This window comes from Nylanderia fulva, unplaced genomic scaffold, assembly GCF_048542155.1.
Source record: "Nylanderia fulva isolate GAGA-0341 unplaced genomic scaffold, ASM4854215v1 Scaffold497, whole genome shotgun sequence".
NCBI classification, from domain to species: domain Eukaryota; kingdom Metazoa; phylum Arthropoda; class Insecta; order Hymenoptera; family Formicidae; genus Nylanderia; species Nylanderia fulva.
In genome coordinates, this window is record NW_028190584.1 from 26,566 (window position 1) to 46,044 (window position 19,479).

Below are 19,479 nucleotides of genomic sequence, written 5' to 3' on the forward strand. Positions count from 1 at the left end.
ATGCAATTTTTTTGTCATTATTTTTCTAATTATTGGTATTTTTTATATATATCCTGTTTTTCTCCACAATTTTAGATGAAAGACACAAGATAGTTTTAGACAAATTATTAGAAGTGCTCCACAATGATAAAAGTGCAGTAGATGCATATGACGAGGAAATTTTATCGAAATGCGTGATTTCACGTAAGTAAAATTTTAAAGTAAATAAATAATTAAAATAAAAAAGTATTCTCTTCGCTTCTTCTTTTTTCAATTTTGTTATGCAATAACAGTTTTAATTATATATTTGCTTTTTAAAATAGAAATGTATATATGTATAGAAAAAAGAGTAGCCTATGCACACATATCAATTTTCTAAATTCTAATTATTTCATTAAGTTTTGTTTATTATTGAAATATATTTATATTTAAACAAGATTTGATGAAGAGTAAAAATGTAAAATATAATAACCAAAAAAGGTTCTGACATATAAATATAAATATTCGAATAAAAAATAGAATAAAAATCGTATAGAAATTAGAAACAAAAACTTGTCCAAAAATTTTTATTAATTTGAATGTTACGGTCATTTCTCTTTGGACCATCTTTATACCAATTGACAAAAAATTCATATCTCGATCTCATTTTCGATTACTTTGAGAATTTACCAAAGAAGCGAGAATGAGGATCAAAAGCATAAATTTTATTTGTCAATTGAATTGATGAAAATTACCCAGAAGGAAGGGAAGAGGATCGAAACATTCAAATCAAATAAAGATTTTAGTAAAAAACAAATATTTCTGAGTCTGATTTTTGTTAGCCTATTTTGTTAACCTATTATCTGAATTCTCTTTTATATATACATATACAATATGTAAAAGTACAAAAATAAAAAAATATATTTCAACATTAACTTTACATCTATATTGTTTCTATATTATGTACAATATTTTTAATAATTTTTCCTTCTTAACTTTTTCAGTAAATGAAGAGGAAATGGCTAAAGAGGATAGGTCATATGGACTTTTGGTTTGCTTTGTTACCAGCGAAAAAGAGACGTAAGCAAAATCAAAAAGTAAAAAGAAATATTCGCACATGTAACGTTAAATCGGAAAAATTGTGATATTTCCTACGAGAACAGAAAATAAAGATATGTGTCAGGATTTATGGAAAATAAGATAATGTTCTTATAAACTCACAATATTATTGCAAACTCACAATAAAACTTTATGCTTATATATCATGTTACTGATATTAAATAAAATCGTCTAATTAAAAATTTGATAACTTATTTGTATAACCTGTTATACCATTAGCGTAATAAATAAAAATTTTAATCTATTTTAAAATGCAACAATTAAACAAAAAATAAAATTAGAAAATTGTCATATCCTGGATTCTTATACACTGCCAGAAATAAAGTTCGGGATGTTTTAATTAAAGAAGAGAGAGAGAAAAAGTTTCAAAAAAAACCGATGCAAAGAGCTATATATATAACAGTCCTAATAAGAAATTTTAGAAAAGCATATAAAAAAGAAATATTGAAAATAATTTAGAAATATTATTTTATGATCTAGATATAAAATATACTATAAATGTCTAAGTTAAAAACACACTACTGTTAAAAAAGATCTTTAAAAAACGTAATAAAAATAGTATATTAATAAATGAATAAATAGTTTATTAATTTTTATGAAGTTTAAAAATATATTATAAAAAATATGAATCAAAAGTAAACATAGAATGAATATAAATGTACTCAGTGTCAGCGCATAAAACTTTGACAATTCTTAAATGTATATAAACGTATATGTATTATACGTTCAAATGATCAAATTATTTTATCTTGTGACATAGAACGTATCTATAATCTTAATAGTTTGATTTTTCTTCTCGCAAGTCAGATAAGTGTAATGAGTTCACAATAGTAAACACAGCATTGATAAAAGCATATTAAATGATATATGTATAACTAATATCTCGCACGAGCTTTTTTCTTAATTTAAAAATTATAAAACATAATTTCAATTTAATTTCTTCTATATAATTTAAGTTTTAATTTAAATATAATATAATTTTATATTAATAAATTAAAAGAACAATTCAAATATAAAATAAATTGCATTTATAAAGAATAGAACATATTTAATAATATAAATTTGATTGATATTTCAATGCAAAAATATATATAAAAGTAAATGTATATTAATATTTAAAAGTAAATGTATTTTCGTCAAAAGATAAAATTATAATAAAATGTAAAATATGTCTTATCGCGAAACCATATTACATTATCGCAAATCATAAAGCGATGTTTTTCAAACACAGAGTTAATTATAGCACGTTCAATAAAGTCGTATAAAGTTGTTTATTTAAGATTTAAGAATACGGGAAATCCTCTCGGAAATCCCTAAAATGATTAAATAGCAACTTTCCTTGTTTGTTTTTGCTTCACAATTTTTTTATCGACGCAATATTCATTAGATTTTTTGTGAAAAAAAACTTTTAGACACTAAAAAATTCAAATTCTTCACAATAACTATTTTCGTCGTATATTTTAATTCTTTTTAAATATTTAAAATCTTTTAAAAACATTTTAAAAGTACAAATTATTCAATTCTATTCAATAATTTTAATGTAAAGACGTTTTAAGATTTTGAGTAATTAAAAAATAACACCATAATAAGAAAATTGCGAAAAAATTGCTAGTACAATACATCAGAAATATTTAAAATTCTAAATACAACTTATCACAAGATACGCCTTAAAATGATAAGATGTAATAAAAAATCTCAGGAATTTTTAGTATATTATTATATAATATATTCAACTTACTTGTTTCTACGTAAAATTATAATATTTTAAGTCGATCAAAGGATACGTGATGCAAATTGCGACGTAAATTTCCAATCAGTGTTATAATCTTCTTTAACCCGTACATCGACCGTAGCAAAATTTTTCCTCTTATACTTTTTCCGTATGTAACAGAGATAATAATATCAACAGCAATTTTCCTATAATGTTTTCTCGCGGTCGACGATTGCATATTTAGCGCTTGTATGAGATATATAAATAGGGGTGCGTTGGCTCATTGCTGTCAGTTCACGACGCAGCATCGAAAGTGCCTCATCAGTAAAATAAAAATGAAATTCCTCGCGCTATTCGTCTGGCTGATGGCAATCGTCGTAAGTAGACACAATTTATTTATTATTAAATATTTAATATAAAAAATTTAATTGCTATTAACCATATTTTTACAATTAAATATTTGCATTATTATAATTTATAAATATAGAAAAATTTATAACATGATATTTAACTTTCAAGAAATTTGTATTATTTATGAATAGAATATTTATTTATTTTTATATATTTAGTACTATTTTTATTTAATAATTAATAAATATTTTACACACAAACATAGATAAATATATATATATATTTTTTTTAATTGTTATAATATATCTTTCATAGCTCTCATATCTAGGTCTCTTTACGCTTTATGTTTTCTAATTCTCATAACAAAATAATTTCAGATGATTGCCTATGCAAATACTATCGCAGATACAGCTTTACACGGAGAATCGTTACCAGCCGCGGATTTGGAACAATGTTATGACAGAGCGAATTTAGTAGAAGGTAAACTTTCTTGAACTTCTTAAGAGAAAATGTATATACATGTGCACATACGTATGTAATATATGTTTATATATTCATGCATAAACATATAATATATACAATTGAATCCCGATTGATGGCCTCTCGTTTTAAGGCCACTTCAATATTATTTAAATTAAATACTCCTTTTATCTCGCATCCCGAAAGGATAGTTAATTGATTCAGAATCATTAAGGTTGCTCTAAAAATGATTTATATTATATTAATAATTGCAATATTATACTATTTATTTAACATTTTATTTATTTAGTATGTTTTTATTTATATATTTTTATATCACTTTTTGATCAAAAAGACTCTGAAAAGAAATATGCTTTCGTTCGTTTCAACTAATTTCTTACATTTGAAAACTTGTGTTATATTTCTTAAAAAAATAATTATACATATACACATACAGAGTGTGCCATTATATTATTATTACCTATTAATGAAAGATTCTTAAGATTATTTGGAGATTTTTTTTCAACGAAAATATGTCAAGGAATCTTTATTTTTTGCAAATTTCCATCATTCTTTTCAAATTTGTGCTATTATTCTAATATTTGCACCTAATCTTTAAAATAAACCTCTATTAAAATAAACTCTATTTGAAGTTAACTGAAGAATATAGTTTTGATGATCATTTAATACTCTATCAAATTTAATTTGCCAAACGCCCTTCTTTTTGACTCACTTATAAATAGGAAATTATTGATGCCTCAATATTTTTACTAAGAAGAAATCGTCTTCAAATAATCTTAAAAATGCCATTAACCAAGGGAAATCCTATATAAATAAGGAATAAATGCATAATTATTTTTTGCAATGTAATAATAGTACTAAATAATTACTTTGCAGCCGATTTAATTACAAACGCAGAAATAAAGGATGGTTCTTATAAAAATCCAGAAAATGCGCAAAAAGCGAAAAAAAATGGATGCTTCGTCTTATGTATATTAGAAAAACGTGGCTTAGTAAGTAATACAATAAATGATTAAATTGTTATGCACGAAACATTCATTGTTCCACAAAAATTATCACACACACAAAATACTTCACATTAATATAATACGTAATTCATTAATTATAATACGCTTTTCATCTATACGTTTTTCACTAATCTTAGTTTTTTAATTTAAAAAAACAATATAGCCTGTTAATAATTTGATTTAATCACAAAAAATATTTTTCACTGAATATAAGTAAATAATTATGTATATAATCATGTATCAATTAATATAAAACTTAAAAAAGTTAAAAAACAATTATTAAAAGCAAAGATTATATTTTTAAACGCATTTATAACATAAATTTTCTCAGAGTTAGAATTAAATATTTTAATATTTTAATATTTTAATATTAAATATTAAATATTTTAATATTATATAAGTTTAAAGCAAACGTCAGCGAATATCTATGTTTGTTTTCTAAACGCTCAAATTGAAAAATTTAAAGGATAATTTACGCTACTTTTGAACATATAAATAGTGATCATATCAAGAGGAATTTTCGTAATCCAAAATCTAAATAGCTTTTTAATCGTGTGTTAACCGATGCGATTATCAATTCAAATTACATCGAACTACAGCTTTGATGATTTTTGGATTAGAAATTTTTGACATAGTGTACTATTTTCCATACATTCTTAAACTGACATAATTTATATTTTTTCCATATTTAAGGTATCGTTCATATTATAAAAAAAAATATTATATTATATTTATACATTATTTCTAGATCGTTGACTCAGAGATCCAGAAGGACAAGTTGTACGGCAAATCAGCACACGCTCATTTGAATCAGGCTACTCAAGCTAAAATATACGCGACTGTAGATCGTTGCATTGAACAAGGTAAGAATATACATCTACTATATATATAATCACAAGTTATCTCATAAATGTCGACAATGCCGTTTTCTTCAAGATAATAATTTTGAATAATAAAAGGTACATACATTTCTATATTAAATAAATGATATACCTATTCTTTATTATTGTGTTTTACAACAATATATTATTATCAAACAATTTTTTTATTTTTTATTTTAAAAGTTTAATCAATTCTCATATGTAATAAATATTTCACTCTTTATAAGATAACTGAACATATATAAAACATGTAAAAACAATAATTTTTATTTCAGTTAAAACAAAGCCGGATATGTGCGACAAGTCCCTTGACCTTCTTACGTGTCTCTGGAAAGATTTCTAATCTGAGAAACAAAAGAGAGAAAGAATAACAAATAGATTATCATATAAATATATGAAATACTCTGTTTCAACACAATAATATGAAAAATCGATTAGCGCTACAATTATTATAAATATGCTGATCTCTTTATATTAATAAAAAATCGTTTGTATTATATTTTGTGTGTGTGTTTTATTTATTGTCAGAATCTTCAATATTAAATATATCATTGTTACTTATTGTTGCTACAACAATATAAGTAGTTATAAAAGCATCAAAGTTTCTTAAAATTTAACCATTTAATTTTTTGATATATGTATATTTGATTCTTAAATTTTATTATATTGCAATATATGTTATTACATAATTTTAAAACTTCTTAAATTTTTATGTACTTTAACATTAATTTAAAATTATTAATATTTATTCATTTCTTCGAAATATAATCATATAAAAAATGGTAGTAATTCAATCGACCAACTCTGACAAATAAGTATTTTTATTGAATATTCACAACGTTTCGGCCGTGGGTTTCGGCCCTTATCAAGTGCTATGTTCTTAAAACAAAGTAAATCACAATTTTTTTAAAAAACAAAAATTCGATCTTAGAATATGATATGATATAATAACATGATAGTATGAAAACGAAATAATTATGAGTATATAGTTATTTCGTTTTCATACTATCATGTTATTATATCATGTCATATTCTAAGATCGAATTTTTGTTTTTTAAAAAAATTGTAATTTACTTTGTTTTAAGAACATAGCACTTAATAAGGGCCGAAGAAACCCACGGCCGAAACGTTGTGAATATTCAATAAAAATACTTATTTGCCAGAGTTGGTCAATTGAATTACTACCATTTTTTAATTATCATCTGGTGACTTTTTAGTTTTATATCATTTATAATCATATAAGCTAAAGATTTAAAAGTTAATATGACAAATATATAAAAAGTTGAGAAGTTTAGAATTTTAGAATTCTAGTGATAGTTTAACATACAATTACACATTATAAAAATATTAAAGATAAGATAAAGAAATAGTATTTAGATTTTTGTACAATGTTCTACTGTTATCAAAATTTTTGCTAAAATTCTAAAAAACAAAAAATTTTCTAAAAAATAAAGGTATATAAATAAAATAAATTAAATATTAAACCTACATACATATAAATTAAGATTACAAATTACTTAAATAAAAAAATAATATTAATATATCTGTAATACATTAGTGTGCACACAAACTATCAGACTTTTTACATGTGTATAAAATTGAAAAATTATTTATATTTATTTTTATCCTTATTATTTAGATAGAAATAAAATTACAATAATTATCATCAAAAATTTATCTTCCTTTTATATTTTTATATAAAATATTTATAATTTGTTAACACACATGATGTAAATGACGTTTAAACAACGCGTCTTTTTATTGAAATATATTTCTACAAACTAAATAAACAAAACGTTTATACGCAAGCAAGTTTTGTGAAATGCACCATTTTTCACATTTCAAAGATTATTACACATTAATAGAGTCTAATTCTCTTCGCGGAAGTATAAAAAACATTAATCGGAATTTAGACGTCAATACATCTATTATTACTTAATTCATTTTTAATAATTTTATAACAAATCAATTTCGCGGAATAATGAACACAACACGCTAATGTTTCCCAAGTACTGTGAGAAAAGTTCTTCACAACTTCACGCAGATGTCCTACACGATAACCTCGACACATAAAAATCATGGTAGTTTATCATCGGGTATAAGATATAAATGCCGTACATCGAGATGTCGACGCAGTTTATTGTTGAACAAGTGAATTGGCAAGTGTATTATCCAAAAACGTGTATAAAATAATTGTGAAATCATGAAGCAAGTAATATTCATTTTCGGTCTATTTATCGCCGTTGTAAGTATAACAAACAATTATTTTTAAAAATTAATCAAAAGATTGTATAAAACATTTGTTTTAATTTTCGAAATATACCCTAACAAAAATAAATTATATTTAAAAAATTGCTTTACTTGGCGCCACTCTTTTAACATCATAATTTTTGTAGGGTATATCTAGAAAATTAAAACAAATGTTTTGTACAATTTTTTGGTTAAAATAATTTTTTGTTACAACTCTACATGGGTTTGCAACTTTATTAATTTTTCACTGGCGCGTATTGTTTGGCACTTTTCTTTTTACATTTCTTGATAAGGTAAAATTTTAGAGATTATTCTCATTCTTTTTTTATTGTGATATATACTATATTTCTTTCATAGTAAGAATTATGTTCTTGTTCCGCTACCATTTTATTACTATTTCTGTCTTATTAATATAACTACTTTCATGCTACACTATCATCTTACTATTTCTTTCATATGTTTATGTATACTTTTATATAATATTAATCTGTATTTTATAGACAATGGGTCTCAGCGATGATGTCACAGAGAGAATGGCGGAATTTCTTATGCTGTCAAAAACAGATGTACAGATCTGTGTAAATAAAACATCTGTAACAATAGGTAAGTTTATTTGGCAATAAAATTAACAACCAAAATCTTTATCTTAAATTTTTCTTCTCACGTTATATACATAGTTGCAAACTATCAAAAAATGATTAACCATAAGTGTAATATAATATTATATTATATAAGTATTCCAGAGCAAAATCGGTAAACTTTATCAGCTCTAACTAAAAATTATTTGTATAATTAATTTTAATTTATGTAATTATTAAGGAAATTTCTATATATTTGTAAATTTAATTATATTTGATTATATTACAAAATAATTTAAATTTATATTAAAGTAATTAATAGCAAACGTATATATATATATAAAATAAAAAGACAAATATTTTTAATTTGTATTAATAGTCAAACTGTTTATTGTTTTACGCGTACTTTTTCATTACAAAATAAAATTAATTATAATGCACAGTCGTTTTGCGCTCTCGTAAATTATTAGATATATTTTATCAATAATATTGATTAATCTGTTCGTACTTAATTTGTATTTTGCAGAAGATTTAGCGAAGCTAAATCAACTAGTAGATGATAATGTGGAAACAGCAGATATTGATAAGTCAGTTTCAAAAGTCGGCTGTTTCTTTGCCTGTTTGTTACAGAAAAAAGAAATAGTAAGATTTATTTAAAACTATATTAATAATACATCAATGATATATTCGTATAATTCATATCATTTACTTTTTTGATCATTGCAACAATATTTTTGAGTAAAAGAATTTTTTCATTTATTTATGTAATTCACATGTTTTTTGTGTACCCGTTATGTTATTGCTTAGTCGATTTATCCATTCCTAATTATTTAATTTATACATTACACTAATTACATTTATTATTGCATTTATTCTCTCATTATTCATTATGCGTAAATTCCAGATGTCGGGTTCATATATCAATGTGGAGAAACTTAAGGAATTCGTGGATGTACGCTACAATACTGGTAGATCACCAAATCCAAGGCACATTGTTGCACGCAACCGAATATTTGACACATGTGCAGAACAAGGTAATCAATTAAAAAATACTAAAAATATTATGTTAATAAATAAAACTATAAAAATTAATTAGTACGTGTAACATAAAATTACTTAAAAATTAATTTAAATTTATATAATTATAATTGCAATCATATATGATTAAACATAATTTGCTATATTTCTTAATAATATAAATTTTTCATTTTGCAACATTGCAAAAATTTATTATTTTATTATTAAAATATTATTTATTTTGTCGTAATTTATGTATATATATATATATATATATATATATATATATATATTGTTTCAGTTAAAAGCAAGACTGACGAATGCGAAGTGACTATTAAGTTCATTCTGTGTCTAATACTAGAAGCAAAACGCTTTAAGGAAACCTTTATGTGAGACTTATCGTCAAAGAAGAAAAAATATATAAATTGTATCAACAATCAAAACAAACATTTTGTAAAATAAAATAAATTTGTCTGTTCTACACATGTTAACAAATATCACAATTGTTCGTTGTTATTTGCTATTGTCCTGAGAGTTACAGCGAGTTTATTCTAGAATTGCAAAGTTGAGGCGGCAACTCGAAAGCACGACAATTATTCTAATCGAGGGTAAGAAGAAGAAGTTACATAAAGTACTAAATGCAAATATTTGCAAATACTGCGCGATCCGTGGTCTCTGCGGGTCAAAGTTTCGCAACGCAAATGAAATTACAAAACTAATATAGATTGCTTATCATACACCCGAAAACAAACTTAATACAATATAATTTAATATATATAATATATATATTATATTTATATATAGAATTATATCAAATATAAAAATTATAAAATATTAAAATATTAAAATAAGATATAATGCAATGTATAAGAAATCAATAAAAAATTATGATTAAAAAATATTTAAGTAATACGAAAATGTAGAAGTATAATAATGAATTTAAAGACATAAAAATATATCTAACGATTAATAATATTTTTCAAAAAATCAACAAATAAATTTATTATTATATCCATTTTTCGAATAAGCAAATCGTGAATTATTTTGGGTCTTGAGAATCGAGAAATCGACTTTAACAACGATTAACGAGGACGAAAGGGTTGCCGCGGCGTTAATATAATTCGCGGTGGACCGCCTTCCAGACGATGACCGGAAAGGGAAATGCCATGCAAATTCCACGTTGGGATTAGCATCGTTCGAATTCCGATCCGTGAACATACTAACAATATGGCCGAACGAGAGGACGCGATCCCGCATGCTTCGCCCATGATCTCTCGTAGTCAATATGCACGTGTATTCAATCCTAAAGGGGTGGATAATCACCCAAAATTATGGCAACGGAATATCCTGTTAGAATCGCTTTAAAACGTTTATGATTCATGTGAATAAATCGTACCTATAATCCGAATACAATAGAAGCTCCATATTTGTGCGTCATTTATTATTGCGCGATTTTAACTATTTTAACTATTTTTTTTGTATTCACAATTCTAAAATAGACTCAGAGAAAAATTTTTTGACAGAAATAATGAATAAAAAATTTAACTTTTTTAATGCTTTCGTCTTTTTAATTTTAATTTTGGAGAAAATAGAGCAAAAATATGCAAAACAAAAAATATGTTTTTATATATTCTCTTTATACATATATATAATATTGTATACAATATGTAACAATAATTAACAAGAAATTGGGGACCAATCTTTTTCTTCAAGCAAACTTGTTTATCTCTCAAAAATTGTTGCAAAGAGGCAAGAATAAAAGAAAATAAAAAAGAAAAAATTTAATAAAGATAATAATAAAAATAAATAATAAAGATAAGAAATAAATTTTAACCCATATTCTTCAGCCAAAGATAGAACTTAAAAAAACTAACTTCTTATACGACATGATACACCCTATTTTAATGTTTATTTCTTGGTTGCGCACACATATAAATAAATAAAATTACGTGTTTTTCATATTTCAAAAATATTCTTGCCAGAATCAATATTCAATCAAAATAACAATTGCGCAGTTCGATAATATTGATGTAACTTACGTTATACTCTATCGAAGTTTCAAACTCCTAATTTCAGATATTTTAGCAAAGCAACCACATTAAAAGGAATGCACGAAGTTGCGGACGAAAATTGCCATGAAAGCTATACTTATATTGAAATTTCTACCGTTGCAATTCGAGGATATACCTGTACATACATGGTAACTCGAATTATACACTTTACATGATTGTAGTATGCTCAATGTTAGAAATATATGCAGACGCACATACGATACGAATAATATTTACATTTACATGTCTGCATAATATCATTATACCAAAGCAATGACTTCATTTAAGTCCGTATTTTTAAAATATTGGCTAACATAAAATTGACATTCACATAGTTACTTTTATACAGTTAAAACTTATAAATATTAGAATTAATTATACATAAAATCATTAATTCTTTATACACATTTCTGATTATTATTTAATCATTTTTGTTGACTTTTTTCTTGAATTATCAAAAAATAATTATTAAAGTCATATGTGAAAGTAGGGATACTATGAGAGTTCTAACTCAGGGGCAATGAGGGGGGTGCGGGGCGGGGGGGTTTTTGGGGGCGAGGGGGTATGACGTCACGCGGGCGGGGGGTCTTATCAGCAGATAAGCTTATCTATGTTTATAAACAAAAGATAAACAATATCTATTACAAAGGGTTGCCGACAATCGGGGGGGGGGGGGGGGGGTTGCGTTTCTTCTCCTCATACGTTTATGTTTATAAACAAAAGATAAACATTCCATCAATATCTATTACAAAGGGCTGCCGACAATCAGGGGTGGGGGGGGGGGGTTGCGTTTCTTCTCCTCATACGTTTATGTTTATAAACAGAAGATAAACATTCCATCAATATCTATTACAAAGGGCTGCCGACAATCAGGGGAAGGGGGGGGGGTTGCGTTTCTTCTCCTCATACGTTATCTGTATATTTCTAAGAAATATAGTCAAATTTTAAGAAGGGCCACCGCTTGGCATGCGCCGACAATCAGTTCTCTGAAAATCTAAGATAATCAAATTTTAAGAAGGGTCACCGCTTGGCATACGCCGACAATCAAGGGGGTTGATACATGATCTATACGTATATTTCTAAGAAATATCAGCGGGTAAAGTTTCAGGGCGAACAAGTTGCTGCCTGCAACCTCATCGCTTGCGGCCTGCGACATGTTTTTGCATGGGATTGTATATCACCCTCGCGGTACCTCCCCAATAAGCGGCGGTTCTTTATTGTTTATCTTAGGAAGAAATACCAGCGCCGATAACCAGCGGCTGCAGGAATTTATAAACAAAACAAGCGCCGAAAATTTACGTCATCTAAATTTTTCTCGTTCGTACGTTGACGAACAAAGGGTTGATCGGGGATATATAATGAGGACCGATGCCGCTGCCGGGCCATAGTACCACTGGCGAGCGCATGCTTCATTCGAGGTGCAAGAAAAAAAGTTTAGTGTGCAAAGAAGTTTTTTTGTAATAAGTGTGAAAAAGTGAATTTTTACAAAAATGGAGAACGTTGAGCGCGACCTGTTGGAGCGTTCCCGCCAAGTTGCTAACTTGGGCGAATATTTCGGATGGCTGCAAGAGTGCGAAGAATTTATCGAAGAGCTGGAAGAACGCAGCCGTGCCAAGCGTCCGCGTCTCTCGATTGGACATAGACAATCTCTGGTGGCGAGAATAGCGCGACTCGAGGGTGCGAAGGTGCGCTTGCAGAGACAGTATGTCGGTGAATCCATGTTTAGTGGTGGAGCCATGCCTAGTGGCGGCGGCGGCGGCAATAACGCGCAAAGACTCGTTTGGCGCGAAATCGATACGGCGTTCGATAGCCGTATACTGACCGGTGCGGTAATTAACGCTGACTATATCGAACCGCGTCAATTTTTGGAAAATGCCAAAGACATTATAGTCGAGAACGTGGAGAATGTGCTGCAAAGACACATCAGTGTAAAAGTGAACACTGTTTTCAACGGTGAATTTGTATCCGGTGACAAGCGCGCCAATAAAAGTATTAACACGAGAAACTTTGAACTCTTTCGCTCGTCCGATGTACGCGAGTGGTACGAGCGCCGCGTAATCGAGCCCACGCTAGCATCGCTAGAAGAGTTCCAGGAACGCGATAGCGGCTGGGCATTGTCGCGGATAATAGATTTGACAGTGAATGTAAATAAGTACAATCCAATGCGCGCGGGATGTCATGTCAAATTACCGCAAAAAATTGTAACAAAGAGAGCGGTGGTTAATGTGCAATCAGCGGACAATGCGTGTTTCGCATGGTCGGTGGTGGCCGCTCTTTACCCTGCTGAAATAAACACGGGTCGAGAATCCTCTTATCCACATTACACAACAGTGCTGAATCTCCAAAACATTGAGTTTCCAGTGACTGTGAATCAAATTAAAAAGTTTGAACTTGCAAACGACATTTCCGTGAATGTGTACATCATCGAGAACGAGAACATCGTCCCGTTGCGTCTTTCGGAAAAAAAGAAGGACAGGCACGTCAATCTGCTGTACGTGGAGGATGAAAACAGCGTTGGACATTTCGCGTGCATAAAAAATCTGTCTCGTCTCGTGAGCTCGCAACTGAGCAAACACACTGGTCAAAAATTTATTTGCGATCGGTAAGTATATAGTAAACTTAAATTATATTTAAAATATTTCTAATTAAATTTTTTATTTTTTATTTTTTTACAGATGCCTACATTATTTCTATTCTGAGGACCAGTTGCAGGCGCATATGGAAGATTGCGGGAAACTGAACGACTGCGCTATCCGGTTGCCGAGCGACAAGGACAAGTGGCTCAGCTTCGACAACTACACGAGGAAGGAGCGGCTGCCGTTTGTAGTGTACGCCGACCTCGAGTGTGTTTTGGCAAAGACCGAAGATGCCAAAAATCATCAACACCATCAAGTGTTCAGCATCGCATACTATGTACAGTGTTCGTACGACAGTTCGTTGTCCGCGTACAATTCCCGCCGTAGTGTCGATTGCGTCGCGTGGTTCGCCGAACAGCTTAAAAATTTAGCAATCCGCGTAAAAAATATTTTAACGACCAATGTCCCCATGGTAAATTTAACGCCTGACGAGTGGTTAAAATTTCGCACCGCGACGCATTGTCACATTTGTGAAAAACCGTTTGACGAAGACGATACACGAGTCCGCGATCATTGCCACCTCACCGGGCGGTACAGGGGTCCCGCGCACTCAAATTGTAACTTAAATTACAAAGAATCATTTTGTATTCCTATAGTCTTTCACAATCTGTCCGGCTACGACGCGCATTTCATTATCGAGGACATAGCCACAGCGTTCGAAGGGGAAATCGAATTATTGCCGATAACAAAGGAAAAATACATTTCATTCTCGAAGACTGTTAGATTGACACAAGATAATAATTCGAAAAATTATATTAAATTACGGTTTATCGATTCGTACAAGTTTCTCAGCGCTAGTCTCGACAAATTAGCGTCATTTTTGGATAAAGATAAACTAAAAATTTTACATTCGGAATATCAAAATTTAACTAGTGAAAAATTCAATTTATTGACACGAAAGGGTGTCTTTCCGTACGAATACATTGACTGCGTGGACAGATTACAAGACACACGTTTACCGCCGCGCGACTCATTTTACAGTTCCTTAACCGGCGACACAGTATCCGAGAGTGATTACGCGCACGCCGAGACCGTCTGGAGCCGATTCTCCCTTCGAACGCTAGGCGAATATAGCGATTTATATTTAAAAATTGATGTCTTGTTATTGGCCGATATATTTGAGAATTTTCGCGATAGTTGTATAAAAAGTTACGGACTCGATCCCGCGTATTATTATACTCTCCCCGGATATACATGGGACGCCATGTTAAAACATACGAATATAAAATTTGAATTATTAACAGACATTGACATGGTAATGTTTGTCGAACGAGGTATACGCGGCGGCCTTAGTCAATGTTCAGGCCGATACGCACAGGCTAATAACAAGTACATGCAATCGTACGACCCATCGAAACCCTCATCGTACCTAATGTATTTCGATGTAAATAATTTGTACGGATGGGCAATGTGTCAACCATTGCCATATGCCGATTTTCGGTGGGTCGACGATATATCGAATTTTGACGTATCATCTATCGCGTTCGATTCGCCTATAGGCTATGTTCTCGAAGTAGATTTAGAGTATCCGCGGCATCTTCATGACGCGCACATTGACCTACCGTTTTGCCCGACGCGCGATAAGCCGCCCGGCAAGCGGGAGTATAAACTCCTCGCAACGCTTTACGATAAGAAGCGCTACGTAATACACTATCGTAATCTACAGCAGTGCACGCGCCACGGGCTACGCATAACAAAAATATACCGCATACTACAATTCACGCAGTCAGCGTGGCTTCAAAAATACATCGAACTCAACACACAGTTTAGAACACGAGCGAAAAACGATTTTGAAAAAAATTTATATAAATTGATGAATAATGCGGTATTTGGCAAGACGATGGAAAATGTGCGCAATCATGTGGATGTAAAATTATTAACAAAATGGGACGGACGGTACGGTGCGGAGGCAATGATCGCTAAACCAAATTTTCATAGTACTAGCATATTTTCGGAAAAATTAGTTGCAATTGAATTACGCAAACTCGAAGTTAAAATCTACAAACCAATCTACGTTGGCATGTGCATACTCGACATATCAAAAGTATGTCTTTATGAATTTCATCACGAATACATGTCACCGCTCTATCGTGACAATTGTAGAGTAATGTACACCGACACGGATAGTTTAATATATCAAATTAAATGTCATGATGTCTATGAAAATTTGAAACGCGATATCGCTCGATTCGATACCAGCGACTACGCCGCGAATAATGCGTACGGTATACCGCTCGCGAATAAAAAGGTGCCGGGTCTGATGAAAGATGAGAATAACGGCGCGATAATGACCGAATTCGTCGGGCTTAGAGCAAAAATGTATGCTTTGCGGGTGGATGGTAAAAAGGACACTAAAAAGGCAAAAGGTGTCAAAAGTAACGTCGTAGCGCGTAGTATAACATTCGACGATTATACGCGTTGCCTTAATGACGAGATTGAAATGACGCGTCAACAGTCATGTATAAGATCGAAATTGCATAAAGTGTATACCATCAGCGAGACGAAAATTGCTCTAAGTCCCTACGACGACAAACGGTATGTCGTACCTGAGTCGACCGACACCTTGCCGTGGGGACATTATCGAATACCATTGTAAATAAATTATATTGTAAGGACGTATTAATGAGAATTATATATTTTTTGTTATATACTTCATATATTTCATATGTTATACAATATATATTGTTATACAATGATTGAATAAAATACATTAAATAACATTGTTTTTATGTATCCAAGAGTTGTGCGAACTGTCGAATCCCAGCCATTTCACATAAACCTCGTCACCCCTCCTGCGCAGTATTTTCTCCACGAGGTACACATCCGGATAATTTGCACGATGCAGCTCATGCTCGTAAAACGCTCCAGCGATAGATGTCTTGCGATAATCCTCGAGTAGATATGTTACGGGATTAGTATGCTGCACTTTAACAATCTTAAACACCTCGGTTGTCCAATTTGGCGTGTATCCCTTCTCGAAAAGTTGTTTGTACTTGCTGACGCGTACCTGATCACCTACTTTGAACTTTGCCGGGCCCGCGATTTTTACACGATTGTACACGGTAGCCAAGAGTCTTTCGGCGATCGCGGGGGGTAACGTCGGCGGGTCGCATACCAATCGTTCGATGCTTGCGTCCGTTGTAATCTGATACGAGACGTGGCAGCATGTCGAACCACTTGTAAGTACCATTCAGCGTAAACATCTTCCACATGTCGTTCTTTAGCGTGCGATTGAATCGCTCGACGACCGACGCCTTCAATATCGAATATGTAGAATAGTGATTAATGTCATGTCTTCGCATAAGTCGTTGCACATCGGCGTTGTAAAATTCCTTTCCGTTATCGGTTTGCATGTTTTTCGGGCATCTCTTGCTAACCCGAATTATCTTGGCGATTGCGTCAGCTGTCTCGCTTCCTCCTTTACTCTTGAGTGGTACAGCCCACGCATACTTGCTCAACACATCGATGATGGTGAGTATGTAGTGGTAACCTCTGTTGAAACGGGAGTATGGACGCATCTCGACAATGTCGGCTTGCCACAAATCATCGTATCCTCGCACTATGACATGTCTTCGAGGGAAATTTTTTCTCGCTGACGCGTGCAACTCGTTTACCAACTGCCGTCTCTCCAAACTATGTTGCTCGTTGTTATTTTCACTATTCATTCTCGTTCTTTTGCGTTCTTTCGGGTGCGTGCCTCGTTGTTTCGGGTTTTTTCGGGTTAAATTCTCGTTGTTTCGGGTTTTTTCGGGTTCGTGCCTCGTTGTTTCGGGTTCTTTCGGGTTCGTGCCTCGTTGTTTCGGGTTCGTGCCTCGTTGTTTCGGGTTCGTGCCTCGTTCTTTTGCGTTCTTTCGGGTTCGTGCCTCGTTCTTTCGGGTTCGTGCCTCGTTGTTTTGGGTTCTTTTGCGTTTGTGCCTTGTTCTTTTGGGTTAGATTCTCGTTGTTTCGGGTTAAATTCTCGTTCTTTTGGGTTAAATTCTCGTTGTTTCGGGTTTGTGCCTTGTTCTTTCAGGTTAAATTCTCGTTGTTTCGGGTTCTTTCGGGTTCTTTCACGTTCGTTTACTCACGTCCTTGGCCCATTCGAAAATCGTTCCTGACTCGATCACAGCCTCGTCCCAAGTCGTTTCTGATACGTTCGTAGCCCGCCTTGGCCCGTTCGCAGCCGTCCCTGACCTGTTCGCAACCCTTACTGAGTTGTTGATAGCCTTTTATGTAACCTTTAAGGACTTGTTCGTAGCCTCGTTCGCAACCCTGTTTGACATGATCGTAACCTCGATCGTAGCGGTCGCGTTCACCACCGTTTCCAGGTCGTTCACTGCTGCTTCCGGGTCGTTCACTGCTGCTTCCAGGTCGGTCACTGATGCCACTCATTGTTGTTTGGTAGCACGCTAATAATCCTTCGTAGCTGTTCAACAATTGTTTGCAACCACTCGAGAATCCTTTCTAGACGTTTCACAACTGTTTGATAGACGTTTCTGAGCCAACCGCTCATTAGATGTCTGAGGTAGTGTTTGGCGCATGCAGAAGCTCTTTTATCGCAGTTTCCAACGCTCGTACATCCTTCTCTAACGCAGCCAGCTTCTCATCTGACTCTTTCTGTTGGATCATCAATGTTTTAAAGCACTCTTCCAGGTACAATTTGTTGACGACATCGGTATCCGCCTCAGGTTGCGCTACACGGCGAATCTTGCGCGATCTCGCGTCATAATCTGCAGCGACGCGATGCAGAGCGTTTTTGCGCACGCATTTTCTAATCAATCTATACCATTGATCGTTTGTGCCAGGGGTTGCATCATTTCTCCTCTCGAATAATCCAAATTTATTGATAGACATTTTTTCAATGCTTTGTAAAGTGTCACACGATGAACTGAATAGATTGTCGGGAACCTTGTTTAATTTATAATAATGCCCGCTTCCCGCAGTTCCTCGATAATCGACAAGATCTCGTTGTCATGCGCGTTGTTGCCAGCTTGGTGCGAAGCATCGAGCAATCGTAGGCGATCCACTAGCTCGTTGGGGTCGTCCCAGTGCACGTAATCAATCTTATTGTTGGTTAGCGTCATAGCGCGAGGCATTCCCATGCCAGATTTTGGGTCGTCCGATTCCACCCGCGTCAACGGTGCGATTATATATTTGTACTTGTCCCCCTTGCTACTCTTCACACGGCCTTGCACATCAAAATTGCGTTTATGCGCATTTGTCGCCAATAATATATGCTTTGTATTTTTGCAAATCATCCTCCTGGTAATCAGGTCTTTTCTTGAAGATCAACTCGTACAATCCGGGCGTTCCAATGTACCGCGTGTCGCCTATGATTATATTGTCATCTTTGTCAATCGCGAATCGCTTGCTGCCGAGCCGCATTTCATTTCTCGTCGAAGTAGACTCCGTATACATTATCAATTTCTTTCTTCTCATCAGCACCGAGGAGAGCGTCCAT

General features: G+C 32.0%; 3 protein-coding genes and 1 long non-coding RNA gene across 4 annotated transcripts; all 4 read left to right on the forward strand.

Moving 5' to 3' along the window:
* The first annotated feature begins 86 nt into the window (after positions 1–86).
* LOC146721354 (uncharacterized) lies at positions 87–1,259 on the forward strand. The gene is made up of 2 exons (XR_014925689.1): positions 87–183; positions 963–1,259. It is a non-coding gene; the product is annotated as an uncharacterized LOC146721354 (long non-coding RNA).
* A 1,799-nt stretch (positions 1,260–3,058) lies between these two features.
* LOC114928117 (pheromone-binding protein Gp-9-like) lies at positions 3,059–6,006 on the forward strand. Its single transcript, XM_029299209.2, has 5 exons — positions 3,059–3,165; positions 3,517–3,619; positions 4,496–4,611; positions 5,375–5,489; positions 5,783–6,006. The coding sequence occupies exons 1-5, from the start codon at positions 3,124–3,126 to the stop codon at positions 5,848–5,850; spliced, it is 444 nt and encodes a 147-aa protein (XP_029155042.2). The 5' UTR covers positions 3,059–3,123; the 3' UTR covers positions 5,851–6,006.
* A 1,624-nt stretch (positions 6,007–7,630) lies between these two features.
* Positions 7,631–9,849, forward strand: LOC114928122 (pheromone-binding protein Gp-9-like). The gene is made up of 5 exons (XM_029299214.2): positions 7,631–7,752; positions 8,258–8,360; positions 8,862–8,977; positions 9,240–9,369; positions 9,654–9,849. The coding sequence occupies exons 1-5, from the start codon at positions 7,711–7,713 to the stop codon at positions 9,743–9,745; spliced, it is 483 nt and encodes a 160-aa protein (XP_029155047.1). The 5' UTR covers positions 7,631–7,710; the 3' UTR covers positions 9,746–9,849.
* A 3,039-nt stretch (positions 9,850–12,888) lies between these two features.
* LOC146721355 (uncharacterized) lies at positions 12,889–16,660 on the forward strand. Its single transcript, XM_085486923.1, has 2 exons — positions 12,889–14,005; positions 14,079–16,660. Exons 1-2 carry the CDS (start codon positions 12,894–12,896, stop codon positions 16,633–16,635), a joined length of 3,669 nt encoding a protein of 1,222 aa, XP_085343049.1. The 5' UTR covers positions 12,889–12,893; the 3' UTR covers positions 16,636–16,660.
* Positions 16,661–19,479: the final 2,819 nt, after the last annotated feature.

Coding starts and splice junctions, on each gene's coding strand:
- LOC114928117 (XM_029299209.2), top strand. CDS start 3,124: ATGAAATTCCTCGCGCTATTCGTCTGGCTGATGGCAATCGTC. Junction 3,166..3,516: donor TCTGGCTGATGGCAATCGTC/GTAAGTAGACAC, acceptor AAATAATTTCAG/ATGATTGCCTATGCAAATAC. Junction 3,620..4,495: donor CAGAGCGAATTTAGTAGAAG/GTAAACTTTCTT, acceptor ATTACTTTGCAG/CCGATTTAATTACAAACGCA.
- LOC114928122 (XM_029299214.2), top strand. CDS start 7,711: ATGAAGCAAGTAATATTCATTTTCGGTCTATTTATCGCCGTT. Junction 8,361..8,861: donor TAAAACATCTGTAACAATAG/GTAAGTTTATTT, acceptor TGTATTTTGCAG/AAGATTTAGCGAAGCTAAAT. Junction 8,978..9,239: donor TGTTACAGAAAAAAGAAATA/GTAAGATTTATT, acceptor CGTAAATTCCAG/ATGTCGGGTTCATATATCAA.
- LOC146721355 (XM_085486923.1), top strand. CDS start 12,894: ATGGAGAACGTTGAGCGCGACCTGTTGGAGCGTTCCCGCCAAGTTGCT. Junction 14,006..14,078: donor CAAAAATTTATTTGCGATCG/GTAAGTATATAG, acceptor ATTTTTTTACAG/ATGCCTACATTATTTCTATT.